This window comes from Strix uralensis, chromosome 2 (assembly GCF_047716275.1).
Source record: "Strix uralensis isolate ZFMK-TIS-50842 chromosome 2, bStrUra1, whole genome shotgun sequence".
NCBI classification, from domain to species: Eukaryota; Metazoa; Chordata; class Aves; order Strigiformes; family Strigidae; genus Strix; species Strix uralensis.
In genome coordinates this window covers 11473198-11491864 of record NC_133973.1, presented here as the reverse complement: position 1 = coordinate 11491864, position 18667 = coordinate 11473198, and the positions used below count along the sequence as shown (strand labels likewise).

At 39.2% G+C, this 18667-nt stretch overlaps 2 protein-coding genes across 13 annotated transcripts in view; both read left to right on the top strand.

Annotated features, from left to right (window-relative positions):
* SENP7 (SUMO specific peptidase 7) overlaps positions 1-11470 on the top strand; it is a 49489-nt gene extending 38019 nt beyond the window's left edge. For all 6 annotated transcript variants that reach the window (XM_074856092.1, XM_074856075.1, XM_074856082.1 and 3 more), the window contains 7 exons: positions 92-184; positions 1011-1222; positions 1635-1690; positions 2026-2063; positions 2283-2351; positions 4652-4802; positions 9201-11470. In XM_074856092.1, coding sequence (XP_074712193.1) covers positions 92-184; positions 1011-1222; positions 1635-1690; positions 2026-2063; positions 2283-2351; positions 4652-4802; positions 9201-9338 — 757 coding nt within the window. In that variant the 3' untranslated portion in view covers positions 9339-11470. The remainder of the gene's footprint in view (positions 1-91; positions 185-1010; positions 1223-1634; positions 1691-2025; positions 2064-2282; positions 2352-4651; positions 4803-9200) is intronic.
* Positions 11471-11537: 67 nt separating this feature from the next.
* IMPG2 (interphotoreceptor matrix proteoglycan 2) overlaps positions 11538-18667 on the top strand; it is a 63214-nt gene continuing 56084 nt past the window's right edge. For 5 of the 7 annotated variants that reach the window (XM_074856033.1, XM_074856020.1, XM_074856043.1 and 2 more), the window contains exons 1-2: positions 11538-16045; positions 17264-17524. In XM_074856033.1, coding sequence (XP_074712134.1) covers positions 15940-16045; positions 17264-17524 — 367 coding nt within the window. In that variant the 5' untranslated portion in view covers positions 11538-15939. The remainder of the gene's footprint in view (positions 16046-17263; positions 17525-18667) is intronic. The other 2 variants (XM_074856026.1, XM_074856055.1) reach the window with 2 other exon arrangements.

Genomic DNA, 18667 nt, shown 5'->3' with positions numbered 1-18667 from the left:
GAACTGGAAGGATGTAGGAGTACTAATCACTGTACCTTGCTTTAACTAAAAAGAACAAATCCAAACAACAATTGTCATTTGGTTTCTGCAGAGCAGCACAGAGAAGACACAGAAGAGTAAGAACGTGGACTCGTCATATAAACATCTTCAGTAAAGATTATATCTTTGTGCCTGTGAATGAGGAGTAAGTCTATGTGTTTTAGACACCTTTTCTGATATTTAAAGATATAAACATTTGAATGTTGTGGTGATATCTGTAACCTTGGATCATTGGAAATGAACACATTAGATTTTGAGGAAGTAACAGGTGTGGAATGAGTAATTTTGAAGTCTCTTCAAAAGTTAAACTTTTTATTTAGTTGTCTTCAGTAAACTTTGCGTCTTTTTTTGGTTTACTGAAAATTGCTTTTATGTATTTTTCAAAATAATTTGTGTGCCATTATGATGACTTCGGTGCACTTAAGTAATATTTCTATAAAGAAATCACAGCAACTGATAGTATTAATGGATCAGGAGTAGTACTTACATGGTCTGTGCCTTGGGCTGGTTGAATAACTGACCTGCACATGGAAACTCCAGTAAAACTGAATAGTCATTGAGAGTTACGTATGCAAAACAGCTGTAGAAAGAGATGAGGCTAGAGGCATGCCATACCTTCAGCTATATTTAAATCTGGGATCACCATCACAGATTATTTTATTTTATAATTATTTTTTTTTTTTTTTTTACAGCGTGGAATGGGTGGTGAGACACTGATATATTTCTGTGGTGGGTTTCTTGGGTTGTTTTTAAAGGAATTGATACTTTTGCTGTTATGCCACAATGCAAAGTGAAAAATGAATGAGAGGGTTAGTATGAGATGCCATGAAGAAACATGGGAATGGTGGTTATGTGCCACAGAACAGTTGTCTGTGAGCTCTCGATGTTATAAAAACTTTTCATATCCTTTTCAGAACCAAATGTTACGTAGTTTTGACGTTTTTCCCCCCCCTCTCCCCGCTGCTGGGCAGGTCTCATTGGTACATTGCAGTTGTCTGTTTTCCTTGGTTAGAAGAAGCTATGTATGAGGACTGTCCCCATCAGAACTCATTATATCACCAGCCTCAAGAGTCTTCACTTTGGTCAGAGAGTGAGAACACTAGACCTGGTTCAGTGTTGGCCTTTCCTGGCAACTGTAAGGATGAAGAAGAAATGGATGCTAACAGCAGTTTATTCTCAAAAGGTAGGTAATCTAGAAGAAAATTATGGCACGCCATGTTCAGTTTTAATAGTGTCATAATACTTGAAGGAGGGATATGATGTCTTAAAAAGTACCTTTCACATCAAGATTGATGTAATATGTTTTTATATTACCATGCATGGCAAGGACTGCACTGCATTCTTGTCTGCAACTCTGGAAAATACTGGAGGGGACATGTAAAATCAGTGACTCAAATCCCATCATGAGTGGAAAGTTCTTGGATTTCAGTAGGAATTTTATCAGGATTGAAGGCCCTCAGTAACTCTGCTATTTGAACATTCAGAAGGGAAGCAAATATACTTCAGTATCATATACTAATAATGATCAATTTGAAAATGAAAATATTTCAGTTAGGAAATACTTTCTTAAGACTTGTTAATTTGTTCTTTTGTAGAAGGTGGCAGTGAAATTGCTGCTTCTGCTTCAGTCCTGGATTCATGTCTTTCTAAAGTAAGTGCCTTTTTGTACTGACAGAGGGAACACGTATTACTCTGTCTGAAGGCTCTGAGACTTGACCAAGTGATTTTGCATCATCTTTGTTGCAGCAGCTGTTGATGTTTGTGTAGCCTGCAGCATGTGCAAGGCACTTTGAATTAGCCTAAAGTCCTCCTTTGCCAACCTATGTTGTCTATGCTGTGCTTTCATGTTTTCAAAAAAATATTTGTCTGTTTCTCCCTTTCTGAAATGGGAGCGCCTCTGGCTTTACCTTTAAATCTGTGAAGACATTTGAGTTCATAATTGCTTTAGGGTTTTTTTAAGGTTACTTTTATTTTCTCTTCTCGCAGATTTCCCTAAGTAATTCCAAAAGGCAGATTTGTAAAAGGTATGTTTCTGTTTTCATACTAATATTATGTCATTATATTAAGAAATTCTGCAGTAATTCAGTTATTTGTTATAAAGCCACAGCTGTAGGGACTTGTCCATTTTTTCCATGTTTGTTCAGATATTGATGCTCTTGTTAAGCTGTAATCAAACAAAAATTAGCTTCAGTAGTGTTGGTAATGAAAGACTACAATAATTTGTTTGTTTTTGTTGTGTACAGGCCTTGTATACTCATCTTAGATTCTTTGAAAGCTGGTTCCGTGCAGAAAACAGTTCAGGTTTTAAGAGAGTAAGTAACTACAGTTTCTGTTTATTAGCAAGAGATTCTGCTGGTCATATTTCTGTGTTCAAAATACTTTTCTCTATAAAGGTGTATGTTTCTAATACTAAAGGAAAACCCATAAAGAGTCACGACGAAGAAAATTGCAGTAGCAATACAGAGGCTTGTGTGAAAAGACTGTCTTTGTTCTGCAGCCCACATGTATTGCATAAATTGTAAAGTGGATGGTCTTTTTGAAACTGGAAAAAAGTTAATTAGAGGGTGTTTTGGTTTTTTTATCCCCTCCAATTCAGTAATGGAGGGTGTTTTTAAGGGTACAAAACCAGATTCTTAATAGCTTGAAATTTAAATGTTTAACTTTCCAAAGGGCTGATCTTAATTTTTTTTTTTGGTGGAGCTTACAGAATTACAGTGGTAAATCCTCTCCTATCTGTGTGCAAAAAAGTAGAAACTAGACTGAAGCTGTCTAAAAGCTTGATGTGTCAGTATAGTTATATTAGAATGGTATTATTTTGAAAAGTTAGAGTAAAAATATATTCAGTCTTCTGTGTGGTAAGTATGTTAGTGTTGGAAGAACATCTTCAAACTGTCACTATTTTTACACATTCCCAATGACTTTAACATCTATCACCAACTTTTTATTGCTAATATTAAATATTTGAAGCTAAACAGAATTGTTCTTTTTGATCTCTGTTGTATTGTTCTGTGTTGTAAAAATCAGACCCTTATGCTTTCAATCCCATCTTCAAAATCTGTGGCCAGTTCAGTGAGTTGCTACTGAAGCACAAGAACAATGGAAAAACCTGATAACAAATAAGTCATAATCATTAAAGAAGTGATCCCTTAAGGTTTTTAACAAGTCTTTATATACCTTGTACTTCACTGAAAGGAACAGAAATCTGTAAACCAAATAGTACCTTGTAAAAGTAAATTCTTCAAAATACTATGTGAGGGTTAGATGAGAATTTGAAACTTTTGTGAAACCATCTCTTCCCTAGGTAGAAAGGCCTCCTCACCATGTGTGTCTTGGGAGGAAGAATGAAATAGCAATTTTTATTTATTTTTTAAATCTCTATAGGATGTATAGTACTCTATGCTTTGAGCTACTGTGGGGGTTGAAATTCCAGAGAGGCTCGTTTCTTGGAGTTCAGAGAGATGTCATGAAAGTCAGAAAAAAAAGAGGTGATCTATGGAATTGTGAGATCAGGGAAGTTTGGGAAGCCCACCTCTTATTCCTTCAATTTGCAGTTACACCCTGAAAGCAGAAGTTTAAGGAAACCAGTGCAGGGGTTCCATGACCCCTTCTTTCCTTGGGTTCATTTTTGTTGTGTTTTGGGCAGTGGTCAGGCTCGAACAAATTAATTATAAAGTCATAGATTCTTGCAGTTTCTAGGGAAGGTGCCTCATTGAACCGTCTTCATCTTTGAATTGCCTCATGTTTGCCTTCTTTTCACAGTTGCCGTTTTTCTCAAAAGCTGTTGGGTGGTTTATATCCATTTTTATTCTCAGAATTGAAAGGACTTGGGGCTTTTAGAAATCAAACGCAAGGTGTGACTTTAGGGAATAAAAATTATATACATTGTCAGACCCTGTGTTTGATTTTCACAAGCTCTGAGCCTTCGCAACTCTGACTAAAGTCAGCAGAAAAGTATAGGTAACTGTTGCCTTTGAAAGTCAGACCCTTATACTTTCAATCCCATCTTCAAAATCAGTGGCCAGCCCAGAATGTGGGGTCAGTGAGTAGCTACTGAAGCACAAGAACAATAGAAAAGCCTGATAACAAGTAAGTCATAACCATTAAAGAAGTGATCCCTTAAGGTTTTTAATAAGTCTTTATATACTTCTACACTAGTAGGTTGCAAGGGTTATATTGGTGGAGTTGTAACTGAAGTTGTTTGTAAGGTGAATTCTAAGTTTTAGGTTAAAAAAACACTGCTGGCCTCTTAGGATAAAGGCAGGAAAAATCTGTGTGATAGCCAGGAAAGATTACTTGAGTGCTTCCTTTGGTTAAGGTTTGAAAATGTCCTGGTATCCTAATAGCTTGAAGAAACTCAGCACAAATAACTTTTTAAATAACATCATGCATCTTTCTGCTTTGTATATTGCATATCATGTGGTAGAGATGCCTCTGAGCGTGATAGAATATTGGGCAGTGGAAATTGTGTTGTTTAACAGATCATGTGAAAGAAATTGGTTAAAGCTATTTTAGCTTTTTGGCCAGCTCCAGAACTATGTTTAGTAGTATCCCAAAATGCATTGAGCTTGGGAGTTATTTCTCAAGTATCTAATTTATTTGCTTTCTTTTGTAGGTACCTTGAAGTGGAATGGGAAGCTAAACGAAAAACTCATCGAGAATTCAATAAATCAACAATGACTGACCTGTGTCCCAGAGTGCCTAAACAAGATAACAGTAGTGATTGTGGGGTCTATTTGCTGCAATATGTGGAAAGCTTCTTCCAGGTACAAATGGGAACTACCTTCCCCTTTCCCCAAAATCACCTTAAACCCCAAAAAACTGTTTCTGAGGGAAATAGCCAGACACAAAAGCCTGTGATATTCAGCCTCAAAAGTGTCAAAGCCATTTGAAAAAGAGGAGATAAAACCCATTCTTCAAGTAGTGTCAGGGGTCTTTGTATCTGGAGCACAGACAGTCTCTCATCTGTGTTTGTTCGCAGACATTTCTGACCTTGTAATTTAATGTTGCTTTTATATTGACACATTCAATATCTCTAACTATTCAGATGTACTTAGTTTACACATTTCTGTCCTCAGATGTTACAGAGGCATCTTTTCTGCGTGTCTCTTCTTGTAGCCTCTAAAACTTTGGTCAGCCTGTGCATTGGTCTTTCAGGGGCTCTGCAGGCAGCAGCTTCTGCAGAGAGAGGGAGGGGAAATCCTTGACAGGAAATGCCCAGAGCTAAGGGAGCCTCTCTTTCCTGTTCAGCACATATGTTTAAACACTTGCAAATGCTGGGCCTCGGGCACTGTCTTCTAGGGTGTCCCAACTCTTCCTACTCCTGATCAGTGCAGTGGCCTATTGCTCTGTCCTTTGAATGTCTCTGCTTGTTTGATGCTTATACGTGCTGTCCATGTTCTCTCTGAGAGTCCTGTGCATGGAAAGTCTTGGGGCCTTAGGCAGTGGACAGATTTTTCTTCTGTAGTAGAACAGATTGCCATTCTAAAGGGTACACTAATGCACATAGTATGGGGAATAAATGTGAGGAATCTGTGTGCTGTTGCAGGGCTATGATCTTGTTGAGATCCCAGGAACGTGGTGGGATAGCTCGCATGACCGGAGTGCTGTGATGGATGGATACAGGGTCTTTAGAAAGGACAGGCTGGGCAGACGACAAGGTAGAGTTGCCCTTGATGTGAGAGAGCATCTGGAATGCATGGGGCTCTGTCTAGGGCTCGATGAGGAGCCAACTGAGAGTGTATGGGCAGTGGTTAAAGAACAGACTAACACAAGTGACGTAGTAGTGGGCATCTGCTGTTGGCTATCTGATCAGGAAGAACAAGAGGCCTTCTACAGACAGCTACAAGCAGCCTCATGTTCACCTACCCTGGTCCCTGTGGGGGAGTGTAACCGCCCTGACATCTGCTGGAGGGACAACACAGAAGGACATAAGCAATCAGGACGTTCCTGGAGAGCATTGATGACAGCTTCCTGACCCAAGTGATGGAGGAGCCAGTGAGGAAAGGTGTTCTGCTAGACCGCATACTCACAAGCAAGGAAGGTCTGGTTGGGGGTGTAAAGGTCAAAGGCAGCCTTGGCTGCAGTGACCATAAGATTGTAGAGTTCAGGATCATGAAAGGGAGGAGCAGGGCAAAAAGCAAGATCACAAGCCTGGATTTTGGCCTCTTCAGGGATCTTCTTGGAAGAGTTCCATGGGATGAGGCCCTGGTGGAAGGAGGGGTCCAAGAAGCCTGGTTGATATTCAAGGAACACCACCTCCAAGCTAAAGAACAGTTCATCCAAGCAAGCAGGAAGTAAGGCAAAGATGCCAGGAGGCCTGCATGGATAGAGGAGCAGCTCCTGGCAAAACTCAGACATGAAAGGAAGTATACAGAAGACAGAAGCAGGGACAAGTAACCTAGGAGGAATATAGAGACACTGTCCAAGCATACAGAAACATCATTTGGAAGGCCAAACCCAACTGGAGTTTAATCTGGTGAGGGATGTCAAAGGCAACAAGGAAGGCTTCTATAATTTTGTAAGCAGCAAAAGGAAGACTAGGGAAGATGTGGACTGATTGCTGAATGCTCTGGGGCCCTGATGACAGAGACATGGAAAAGGCTGAGCTTCTGAATGCCTTCTTCATCTCAATCTTTACTGACAAGATTGGCTTTCAGGAGTCCTGGGCCCCAGAGACAGGAGAAAAGGAAGGAAGAGGGAAAAGGAAAAGCAAGGAAGACATACCCCTGCTGGAAGAGGATCAGGCTACAGAATGCTTAAAACTGGACATTCATAAATCTGTGGGCCCTAGTGAGATGCTCCCATGAGTGTTGAGGGAGCTGGCTGATATCATTGTGAGACCACTCTTGATGATCTTTGAGCGGTCGTGGCAATCGGGAGAGGACTGGAGGAAAGCAAGTCTCATGCCTATCTTTAGAAAAGGCGGGAAGGAGGACCTGGGGAGTGACAAGCTGGTCAGCCTCAACTTGATCCCTGGGAACATGATGAAGCAACTAATCCTGGAAACCATTCCCAGACATGTGAAGGACAGGAAGGGGATTGAGAGTAGTCAGCATGGATTCACAAAGGCGGGAGGGAGTCATGCTTGACCAACCTGATAACCTTCTATGATGAAATGACTGGCCTGGTAGATGAGGGGAGAGCAGTGAATATTGTCTACTTGGTTTTCAGCAACGCCTTTGACACTGTCTCCCGTAAGATCCTTACGGAGAAGCTGGTGGAGTATGGGCTGGATGAGCAGACAGTGAATTGAATTGAAAACTGGCTGACTGGATGGGTCCTGAGGCGGGGTTCAGAGGCAAGTAGTCTAGTTGGCAGCCAGTAACTAGCAGCGTACCCCAGGATTCAATACTGGCTCCAGTTCTGTTTAACATCTTCATTAATGATCTCGGTGTTGGGGCAGAGTGCACCCTCAGCAAGTTCACAGATGACACAAAAATGGGAGGAGTGGTTGATACCAGAGGGTCGTGCTGCCATCCAGAGGGACCTCAAGACACTGGAGAACGGGCTGACAGGAACCTCCTGAACTCCAATAAGAAGTGTAGAGTCCTACGCCCAGGGAGTAACAACTTCAGGCACCAGTATATGCTGGGTGTCACCCAGCTGGAAAGAAGCTTTGCTGAAAAGGACCTAAGGGTCCTGGTGGACACCAAGTTGAACAAGTGCCAGCAGTGTGTCCTTGCAGTGAAGAAGGCTAATGGTATGCTGGTCTGTGTTGGGAGGAATGTTGCCAGCAGTTCGAGGGAGGTGATCCTTCCCCTTCCCCTCTCCTCAGTACTGTGTTCAATTCTGGTCTCCTCAGTACGAGAGAGAGTTGGCGCTGTTGGAGCAAGTCCAGCAGTGTCACAAGGATGATTAAGGTACTGGAGCATCTCTCCTGTGAGGAAAGTTTGAGAAAGCTCAGACTGAGGAAGCTTCGCTCGGTGGGGATCCTATCAATGTGTACAAATACCTAAAGGGAGGGTGCAAAATGGACAGAGCCCTCTCTTTTCAGAGGTGCCCAGTGACAGGACAAGAGGCAGTAGGTGCAAACCAAAACACAGGAGGTTCCCTCTGAACATAAGGAAATGCCTTTTTTTTTTTTTTTTTACTACTGTGAGGGTGGCCAAATGCTAGTACAGTTTGGCCAGAGAGTTTGTGGAGTGTCCCTCCTTGGAGATGTTCAAAAGCTGTCTGGACGTGGTCCCGGCAACTGGCTCTAGGTGGCCCTACTTGAGCAGGGGGGTTGGACCAGATGACCTCCAGAAGTTCCTTCAGTTGTCAAACATTCTGTGATTCTGTGGTAGACGGGTTGCGCTCTTGTGTAGGTGGAAAATGAAATTCTTTACCAATGTTGTTGAACTGCCCATTCTCTTAACACTGGGGTCATGTTCTGCTTGTAGAAGCAAGGCCAGCACATGGTGGTTGTAATTTGTCCTGAACATACCAGGGCTCACAGACCACAAATCATGATGTGTTTTTCACTTTGCTTTTTCAATTTATTATATACTGCTTTATTCAAAGGAAGGAGAAGGTGAAATATATGCATGGCAAAAGAATGAAGAGGGAAAGGGGAAAAAATTGGCTTTGGCAAATCAGATGTGGATATGTGGTCTTACTGCCAAAGCTGCCGGCATCTCTCAGCCATTTCAATTTGCTATCTTCTTTTGTTCTGAATTCTCCCCTTCTCATGTCCTGCTAAAACTGCTAGCAGTGTTCTTGCTTTTTCGTTGTCTTCTATCAGACTGACCAGCTCATGACATAAACACACATGCCTGAAGCAACAAAACCTCAGCATGCTTAACTGCTATATACTTGATCCTTCCCTGTAGTGTGACTGTACCTGTGTGTTTTGTGACCAAAGTGCGTCTGTCCCGTGGTAGATATCAAGAGTATGACTAATTGTATCAGAACTCATGGAATCTGCCTTGAATATGTGTTTGTACTGATGTATCTTTAAGAGAAGTGATGATAACCTGTTTGGTGTTTACCATGAGTAGCTTGTGGGTATGTATATACGTGATGACCATAGCAGAACTGGAATTTGACTTTGAAGCCTGTCACTGTCTCATGGAAACTTGTTTGTGCTTCCTTGATCTCAACAGTAATGGAAGGGTTTGAAACTCTTTTTGAAGGTTACTTTAGGAAATTCATGTTGTCAATGTTCTTTTTTCTATTACCAGAATCCCATAGTTAACTTTGAACAGCCACTGCATCTGGAGAATTGGTTCCCTCGTCAGGTGATCAGAACCAAAAGAGAAGAAATTCGAGACCTGATCTTGCAACTGCACTTTCAACAGCATAGTGGCAGCAGCAGCTAATAGATCTAATAAATGAGACCTGGCAAAGAACACTGCTGTATAAAGTAACTGGAACTCTGCCTAGCAGCATTTGGGCTCTTTCTGCCTTGCAAGGAAGAAAAAAAAAACACCAAAAAACAACCAACAAAAAACCCCACAAGAAGTATTTTGTTTGTTCAGTTTGTATTTATTCAAAGAATTTTTTTTTCATTTGGGTTGTGTAGTCATAGAATGCAGTTGTGGGGAGGAAAGGAGAAGGTTGTAGATAAAGTGTAAATATGTAAGTTAAAGTTAATACATATGGATCGCTAATGGATTCTTTACTTGGAATATGAAAGCTGCGTACAGGTATGTGCCACAGGGATATAAAAATATTTGGATCCTGTTCTTTACAATTCTACATAAACACAGATGATCACGTAGGAGTCATGCCTGAAACAGGATTTTGACCCTATACTATGTCTCTTGATTTTGCAGCTCATACAGATAGAATGAATACTATGTATTGTTTTAATTTAAGATCTAATATTGACTCTCTTTAGAGATGTATTTTTTGTTTTGTTTCTGATTATATACAGAAGTAGTCTGCATGTGTCAGAAAATTCTGCCAAGTTTTGAGGCTACTGAGTTTTGATTTCTTTAATTTTTTTCCCCTCCCTAGCATTTTCATCATAAAATTTATTTCCACGAGTGGAAGACATTTGCTTGAGAGTGACCATTGAAATCCTTTAAAGTCAAGAGTGGATATTTTTAAAGTATTTTCTATGATTTTTTTTTTTCTTACCAGATTTTAGAAGAAATCTTGCTGTCAAAGTACATGCCAATACAATACATGTAGACAGTAGATTTTGAATCCTATTTGCCTTATTTTTGGGAGTTATTCCTGTGAATCTTACGGCATCACTTGCATTAGAAAAGCAAGCAGGTTGTGTCTCAACAACCTCAAAAGTTTGAGGTGTTTTACTGAAAAATAAGGCCATTTTAATTCAAAAAGGTCATTATGTTATATATAATATGTCTTTAAGATATGTAATTTGCATATAAGACAAACAGGATTTATACTTTGCTTAGGAGAATTGAGTAAAGATGCCTGAATTTGAGTGTATGAACTCAGACTTGATTTGATAAACAAGCACAAGTCTATCGTTGTCTTAGTATGTATTTATGTAGTTTTTCCTCAAACAGTGATCACATAAAACTTTAATAACATTTTAACATGTGCAGACTTTTTTTCTGTACTTGCTGCACAATAGAAGGTGACTGTTTTAAGAGGATGCTTTCTCCTGGTCCCCACCATAAGTAAACTTAAGTGTCATCCCACCCTTCAGAAGGGACCATGTGTCAGATAACCACCAAAACCACCTGTGTCATAAACATATCTACAAAACCAGAGCCTTTAAAGCTGGAACTAGGCTAGAGAGTTTAAATAAAAACTTAGGGCAACCTAAAGATGCGAACATTTTAATGTCATTGCAGAATTCTCAGGGCCCCTTCCCTCAGGACAACTCTGAAACCTAGCATTTGGAAAGTCCAGTTATTACTTCAGGTTCTGTACAGTCATTAAAAAAAAAAAAAGAACCCACCATTGTTTCTCAAACCAGGAAGCATTCTTTCTGGAGAAGGGAGGCAATTTTAAAACAAAATAATTCGCTGTAACACAGTTACCTTCTGTATAGCTGTGAGCAGCCTAGTACAATTACTGTATGTTTTTTTTCTCTTTTGTTGCTACTTTAATTCTGTAGTTTGTCACTACCCCCTCGCCATCTGTCCCCCTCATCCCAGAGATTTTGTGGCTTTCTTCACCTAAATCACATCATCAGCATTACTTACAGGGATATTCTCTGTATTTATTGTAAGACAGATGAAAGATAAAATGTGGAAATATGTGCCCTTTCTCTACACCTTTTTAAGTGATGAATATTTTCAGTGTTCCCTTATGAAAAATAGCTTGGTCTTTTTCTTATGGTAAAGATAGTTTTTATCATAAAGTAATTTGTTCTTTTTTTTAGATTAGTTTATAGATATTTAAAAGCAAAAGTTATGTATAAACTTTTCTAAATTGGTTTTATAAGGTTAAAGGATTGCCTTTGTAGAATTGTTAGACATGTGCTATGAGAATGCCAATACATTTGATATTAAAATTATCTCCAGAAGTTGCTGAATGTGATTATTACCATTCTTTTCCCAGCTGTCACAAGTAGCCAGTGAGCTAAACGTAAGATAGGCCACCTTACTGCTTTTAAGGTATATACACAGTATATGGCTCTTAACCCAAATTTGTATCAAAGTGATTATTTGTTCTCCAGTCCTTGTAAACTCTGCATGCAGTTAATTCACAGCTTCTTGTGGCAAGCAATGCTGCTTTTTGACTCAAGAGCCTTACAGTTACTATTTTCTGTAGTTAGGCTAAGAGTCTTGACTAGGCTGGGAAATACCTTAGACCACTAGCCACAACCCACCCCATTCCATCCATTTGCATTTAGCAGATATGTGGTGAATGCTAGGAAGTGTCTGTGGATAAAGTGATGAGCCAGGTACCCTCATGCTTCCTTTTTAGTTGCTAGAACTACCCCAAGATAACTTTTAACATCTATAAGGCACCAGACTGACTCAGGGACCTTTTTGCACATCTCCTGCATCTCCATTTCCTGTATTAATCCCTGTTTAGTTGAAATGGTGGAGTGGTGTGATACTTCAAAGCAAATCAATCTTTGTGAGGCTCTTTACCCTACACTGTAACTTTGGTTTCAAGGCAATGAGTTATACTAAAAGAGTTAAATGTAGCTCTCAGTTTCTTTAAAAGAAACTGCTACATTCTGGCTGTGTGGGACCAGAAACTGGTTTCTATAAAGAAATCTGAGTCATGGAGATCCATTTCAGGTACTGTTGGGAAGCATGACACAAGCAGCATGGTGGAAGAGAAGTAACTTGTAGGAAGTAAATCTTCAAGGATAAATATAAAAAACCCCTAGTTTTCATCAAGAGCTGGAGAAGTGAATCATGAAACTCCAAGTGAGCTTTTTTAAAAGTATCTGTGGACTGTGTTTTTCCTCTGAAATTGCAGGCATAGATTCATTGCAGTCCATCTGTCCTTTTGTGGGACTTACCTCCTCGATTTTGACCGTGAAATGAGCTTGCAGTACTCAGCAAGTACTACAATTTACAAAATAATAAAGACTTAAAAGCCACAATAGTAACACTTTTATCTTGATGATGGCAGGGAAGCAGAATATTGCTTCTGGCAACCCTGACCCCAAAAAAGACTCTGGTTTCCAGATGGAAAAGCAGGAATTGTAGAATCAGACTTGAAAGGTCTCAGGATTGAAAATGTTTCTGTTAATGGTTGAATAAAACCACGATCAATAGCAATAATTCTGTCCAACCAAACTGAAGTTGGAACACTGTTGGAAGCACTGTTTAAAGATGAAGCACGTGCACCGGGATCATCTTTGGCCATTGAACAAGGTAAGAGATACTTCTCTGATCAACAGTTCAGAAAAGGAGGAATGCTGAGAACAGGTTTGTTACATGGACAGAGTAGATAATGAAATGTTAGATTAATTGGGTTGACCTCACTTCCTGATTTTTTTTCTCCGAATACTTTACAATACTGCATGATGGAAGAGATGGCAGTACAACAGGCTATGGTGGGCTGAATTTGCTCAGCGGAAAGGCTGAACAGCCTCAGACCTTGCTTGTTCTTGGCAGAAGGTTCACCAGAGAACTCTCCAGGAGCACAGGGAAGAAGTGGTAATGGTGAAATGGTTGGGAACAGCAGCCACAGAAACTGAACATGTGGAAAGGCTTTGTCTAACCTAATCGTCTCAGTTAAACTGATAGGGAATTTTATTGGTGAATCCTGTCAAATGCCATAAAGTCAGTTGCGGTAGTCCGGTCGCAGGAGACAATTTATAACGGTGGTATTAAGCTGTGTGAGCTTGGAGACAGGGAGTGCCTGCCATCATGTGGTTCTTCATTAGAGACATTTTCATTAAAGTATACCTTTATTTTGCATTTTTCTTAGTTACAGATGAATGGATTTAGCTTTTTGAACAAATTACATTTGAAAAACAGTTATTTAGAACAGTATGTGTGCTGTAGCAGAATTTCAGCGACCATTACCCTTGTAGAGAACCATAATTCAGGTTATCACATTTGTTATATGAAAGTGCATGTCCTTTCTTTTCAGAAAGACAAATTGGAAGAAAATTGTCCTTTTTTTTTTTTTTTGGAGGTACTGATGTGAGCTTGGCGTGTTACGTCACCTTTTTTTTCCCCAGCAAGAATATATTTTTCCTGAATACAACAGATACAATTTGGCTGCTGGAAATGAAAAATTATGCCTCTTCTGATGCAAAGTATTATTGTAAAGGCTTTTAGTCAAATCAAGAGAGGAGTTAACTTTCCAAAGTTGTTTTTTAAATCTATTGTGAGAGTTGTTTTGCTTGTTTTAGGAAACTTTAAATGACGATTGTGCTTTTAGTTATGCCTTTTGTTATTGTAAAGTAGGAGATTTTCAGCTGTTGCAAGTCTAAATTTTAGTGCTGAAATCAGTGTTGAATTTAAAATTGATAGCTTAGACTAATATTAATAGAACTGAATTTAAATGTTTAAAATATTTTATCACACGGAAGCTGACATAGCTATACCATAGAAAACAAATTTTGACAGAGATATAAAGCAGGTAGTTTTTATGCTATTCACTTTGAGTGCCCCTGAGTAGTTTGCTGATGAAAAAAACAGCAATGCCATAAAATGAAGACACTCCAGGAAAACTTCTAACTGGGTTTCATGCTCTTATTGAAGCACGTGTATTCTGAGAATTTTCTCTAAAAGGATTAGTTGTCATGATTCTTGAGGTAAGTTAGCCATTGCCTTTATAAGCATGTATAGTATTTCTAATCTTGATTCAGTTGCATTTTTGCAGGGTAATGCAATCAAAAACGTTCACAACATTGAAAGCACCAGTCTCTGCAGAGGATTTAAAAAAAAAGGCTGGGCTGTTTTGAATCCGGGATCACAATCCAGCCTCAAAAGTTGCTCTGTCTACCTAGAGATGCTGAATAGAACTTTTGAAACAGTTTATGGGCACCAGTGTAGTGTTGTTCCTGTACCTCGGATCATCAGGACTGTTCACTTTACAGCTCCACTGTGGTGTACCGCACTTGGTGCTGCTGCCAGTATTGTAGTTAGCTTGACAGAGCCAGCCTGGGTGAACAGTGCTGGTTTGATAGATCCAAAATATCTGATTCTAAGAAAACTGGGAGTGTTAGAGCAGCTCAGTGGTTTAACTTAAAGTGTAATTGAGTAGTTTTGTGGGGAAAAAAACAAGGAAAATATGTTGTTGTTCTGAAAAATAACAACTAGAGTCTGTTAGATGTCAGAAGACAGAGCCTAAAAACAAAGGTGATTTTGATTTCTGTGAGTGTCCTCTGTGTAATATCAGGAATTACCAGTGTTATCTGAATTGCTGGGAGTTCAGCAGAGCAGCTAGAAGAGAGGTGTCTGTATACCTAAGGAGCTCTGTGCAAACACTCTGCAGACCATCATCTGAGAAGCCTTGGGAATCCAGCTTTGAAATACTCATGCAAAACCACTCCCAAAAATAGTCACTCCAGACAAACCAGCAGTTTGCTCAGATTGATCTCAACGCAGTAACCAGCAAGTCCTGAGTAACACCACCCAGGAGCGGGGTTTTTTAGTGGTCTGGATGCAGTCTGCCATTGCAAGACAGCTTCCATACACGTTTCCACAATGAGCTGACCCTGGACAGGAGGGGAGCTGAGAGTGCTCCTGCTTTCCCCTGCACTTTGTTCTTTCTGCAGTTGTTCTTAGCTGGTCATCTCTTCAGGTATCTGTACTAATTTGTTCCTACTGCTCACGTTTAGATAATACCTGAACAGAGATGAAAGAATCTCAACTTTCCCTGGCTTTACCTTTGGGGGCAGCACCGCTTCTGGGATGTGAGGGACAGTGGTGTAACAGCACAAGAAATTTTCCTTTAGCACAAACTCATGCAGAAGGGCTATATTAGGTCTGTCACCAGAAGAAACAGTCCTACAGAAAGGTTGCTTTGATGTTATCTACATATGCATTGGTGTTTTAAGTGAGTCGGTGCATTTTTAGATACGTATATTTGTACAAGCAGAAGATAAAACACACTGAGACCTTCCACTGGAGACTAGCATGCTCCCTGTGATGTTTTATGGTCAGCATGATTTTAAAAAAGGGCAGAAATTGAAAGGCCAGTGAAAAAACATGGTTAATTAAATGTGAAAGGTGCTGTCCTTGTTTGGAGTCTGTTAATGGTATGACCAGCTCTGGTAAAGAGCTTAACTGGCCAGATTAAAATTAAAAAATTGTGTCAGTCCATCTGCTAGCTCCAAGGAATTTACTTCCATCACCTTTTCTTGTTTCTTCACTAAAGCAGAATACTGCCTTTGAAAAGAACATTCCTAGGATGTCTTGGTTGATTTTTTTTACCTAATGTTTTTTCCAAAGATAATTATATGTGACGTCAAGATATTTTCAAGAAGGACAATGCTCTTGGTTGGTTCAAGGATACCTTAAAGACAACAGCTCTCTTGCTAAAAGGGATTTTCTTTTATTTTTTTTCCCTTGCATGTTGTTTTTTTTGACACTAATAAGTATGTTTGGTTTCATTTGGAAAATCTTTCTTTGCCTTCTGGTTTTGGGAATGATTAAAAGCGATCTTCAAATAGTTGCAGGTAATGCAGAAATCTTGTTTATATTCTTGTTTTCAAAGTTTACCTATGGCAGTGTGTAGAAATAAAAGTACCTCTCTGCTTTAATTATAACAAAGGGAGCTAATACAGAGAAATGTTTGGTCAAATCTGTGCCATGATATCCGTGTAAATATGGAATACTTAGTGTGATTTCTAGGAGGTATTACTGTACATTTATGCTGGTTTAAGTGTAGAATGTAGCTACAGGAGGCAAGTTTCTCCCACTTTGAGAGACATTAAATACTGATAAGTTTTTTACTTGGTACTTTTTTCCTTAATAATTTTGTATTAAATCTTAAAAAGTGAAGTTCTGTCTCTTGCTTATGGACACTGAAGATGGGTCAGTTTGGGTAAAGATGGGGCTTTTGCCTTACTGACCTTTTTTAATGTTCTTTTCTCCCTCTGATGGTGGTCTTCTACACTAGAGATGACTATTAATATACCATGAAAATAGCCACGTTCTTTGTCTTTCAGTCATCAAAGTCAAAAGGTGCTATTGACTTTGAAGTTTCAGAGTAAGATCATAATCTGTGGGATGAAAAATGACAAATACTTATTACTGTTTTTTCTCTAATAAATGGTTCATTGTGATTCTTCTTCAGGCGTGTTTTCTGGGGAAAAAGTAAAAGAAGAAAGTTGAATTAACTAATTTCAGATTAGCTGACTGCTGACTGTGGAGGATAGAGAATTAGACTGTCAGACTAAAACCAAATAGACACATTCTCCCCTTAGCTGTAACATTTCCTCTGGAGTCATGTGGGACAACTAACTTAAGAGGGAATTTTAAAAAAAACTAAAGCTGATGAGCCTTTTTTTTTCCTTTTGCAAGGGATATAATTGTTTCTTGTGGAAAGAAAGTATGGAATAAGGGGAGTTCTTAATTAATTACTTATTTAATTTCTGGCCCTGAAAGTTTCTAAATACATGCTTATTCACAAATACAGTCCTGCTGACTTAAGCCAAATCACAGAAGGGAAGTTAAACACAAAATATTAGCATTCAAAGGGTTAGAGCTTTAGGTTGTTTTACCATTTGATGGGATGCTGTAAAGACCTTAAGGTTGTTTATAATAATACAGTCATATAGACAACAGAAAAAAGCACAGTTACATCCTTAAGAGACCAGAGCAATGGTATTAAGATACATATGACTGCATCACTATCTCATCTGAGAAATTTATGTGTGGTTTTAATTTTACAGCAGAAGGTTATTCAGCTACAGAAGGAGGACAGGCTAAAGGTGGTTCACCAACCCCTCAGCTCAGTAGCTGGCAGTTAGCAAACCCTTCTCTGCCTCCTGATTTGAAAAAGCTTAATGGCATCGTGAAGGCTGAACAGGTCAACAAGCCTTTGCTGTTACGAAGGAAGCGGTCCATTCTGTTTCCCACTGGAGTTAAGATCTGCCCTGATGAATCTGTTGAACAGGCTATTGCCAACCATCTGAAATATTTCAGACTCAGAGGTAAGTGAATGTACATCTCATGCGTAATTGACAAAGAACACCTATTTATGAAAAAAAATAGATTAAGCTTTTAAACGTAAGTATTAGGCCATAGGAAATACACTATCACCCAAGAAACTTAGTTTTCTATGATAATCTTCCTTATGAGAGCTGTTCTGAACTAAAAAAACACCTTCTGGTTACACTCGTATATCATAAAAACTCTCAGTCCCTAAAACCACAGTTAGTGTTTAATAATTACTAATCCTTTCTCATAGAAAAATTTGAATGCTAAGAAAAATAGGTGTTATGTACAGGTTAGCTAAATGACAGAGCTTACTGGTTTTGTTTAGTGTTCTTCAAATTCTAGTAGAATTCAGTGAGGGATCTTTCAGAAAAGATTAAAGTCTGAGACATTGGTGTCTCAGCCATGTGACTTTTAGCTATGGCTTGTTGTGCAAAGCATTGTGTCTTCTGTCTAGAAAGCCAATCTCTGTGTATCAGGCTGTAGTACAATAGAGATGAAGCCTTTCTTTTAAGGTGTAGATGTTGGTGTGACAGAGCTTTCTCTGAAAAGCTGAAATATTCCCAGTAAGGGCTTCTTTCATGTGATGAAATATTACAGCTATATGATGTATTTCAAACCTTTCTGTCTGACACCATTGGAATGGGGCATCCAAGGTCATGCAGCACTTTCTGGTGTTTTTGTGTCTCTGTATTGTAGCATTCAAACAATAGTGTCTTAACATTTTTGCACATAATTGGTAAAAATGGGAAAGAGCTGCTGTCACTTAAAGGAGAAGGAAAGGTGTTCAGAGACTCATGTTTAATGAGACTTTTTGGATTGCCTATAGAAGAAACTCCCACTGGTAACTCAATTTATTCACTTAAAGCAGTGAAAAACAATTAAAACTGGGAGTTGCTGAGTGTCTGCATAAAAGTAAACATAAAAGACGGTATTTGGAGAAAAAAGTGGAATTATATGGGATCAGAGCCTCGTTCAAGTATGAATTGTACCCAGCTTGTGATGGATGTCAACATTGATGGTCATGCAGACAGTTTTGACAGGCGTTGCAAGCTTCTTGTTTATATCCACCCAGTAACACTCAATTGTTCTTTGTTTTGCTCAAAACGAATCCATAGTATGTGCTTTAACTGCAGTCA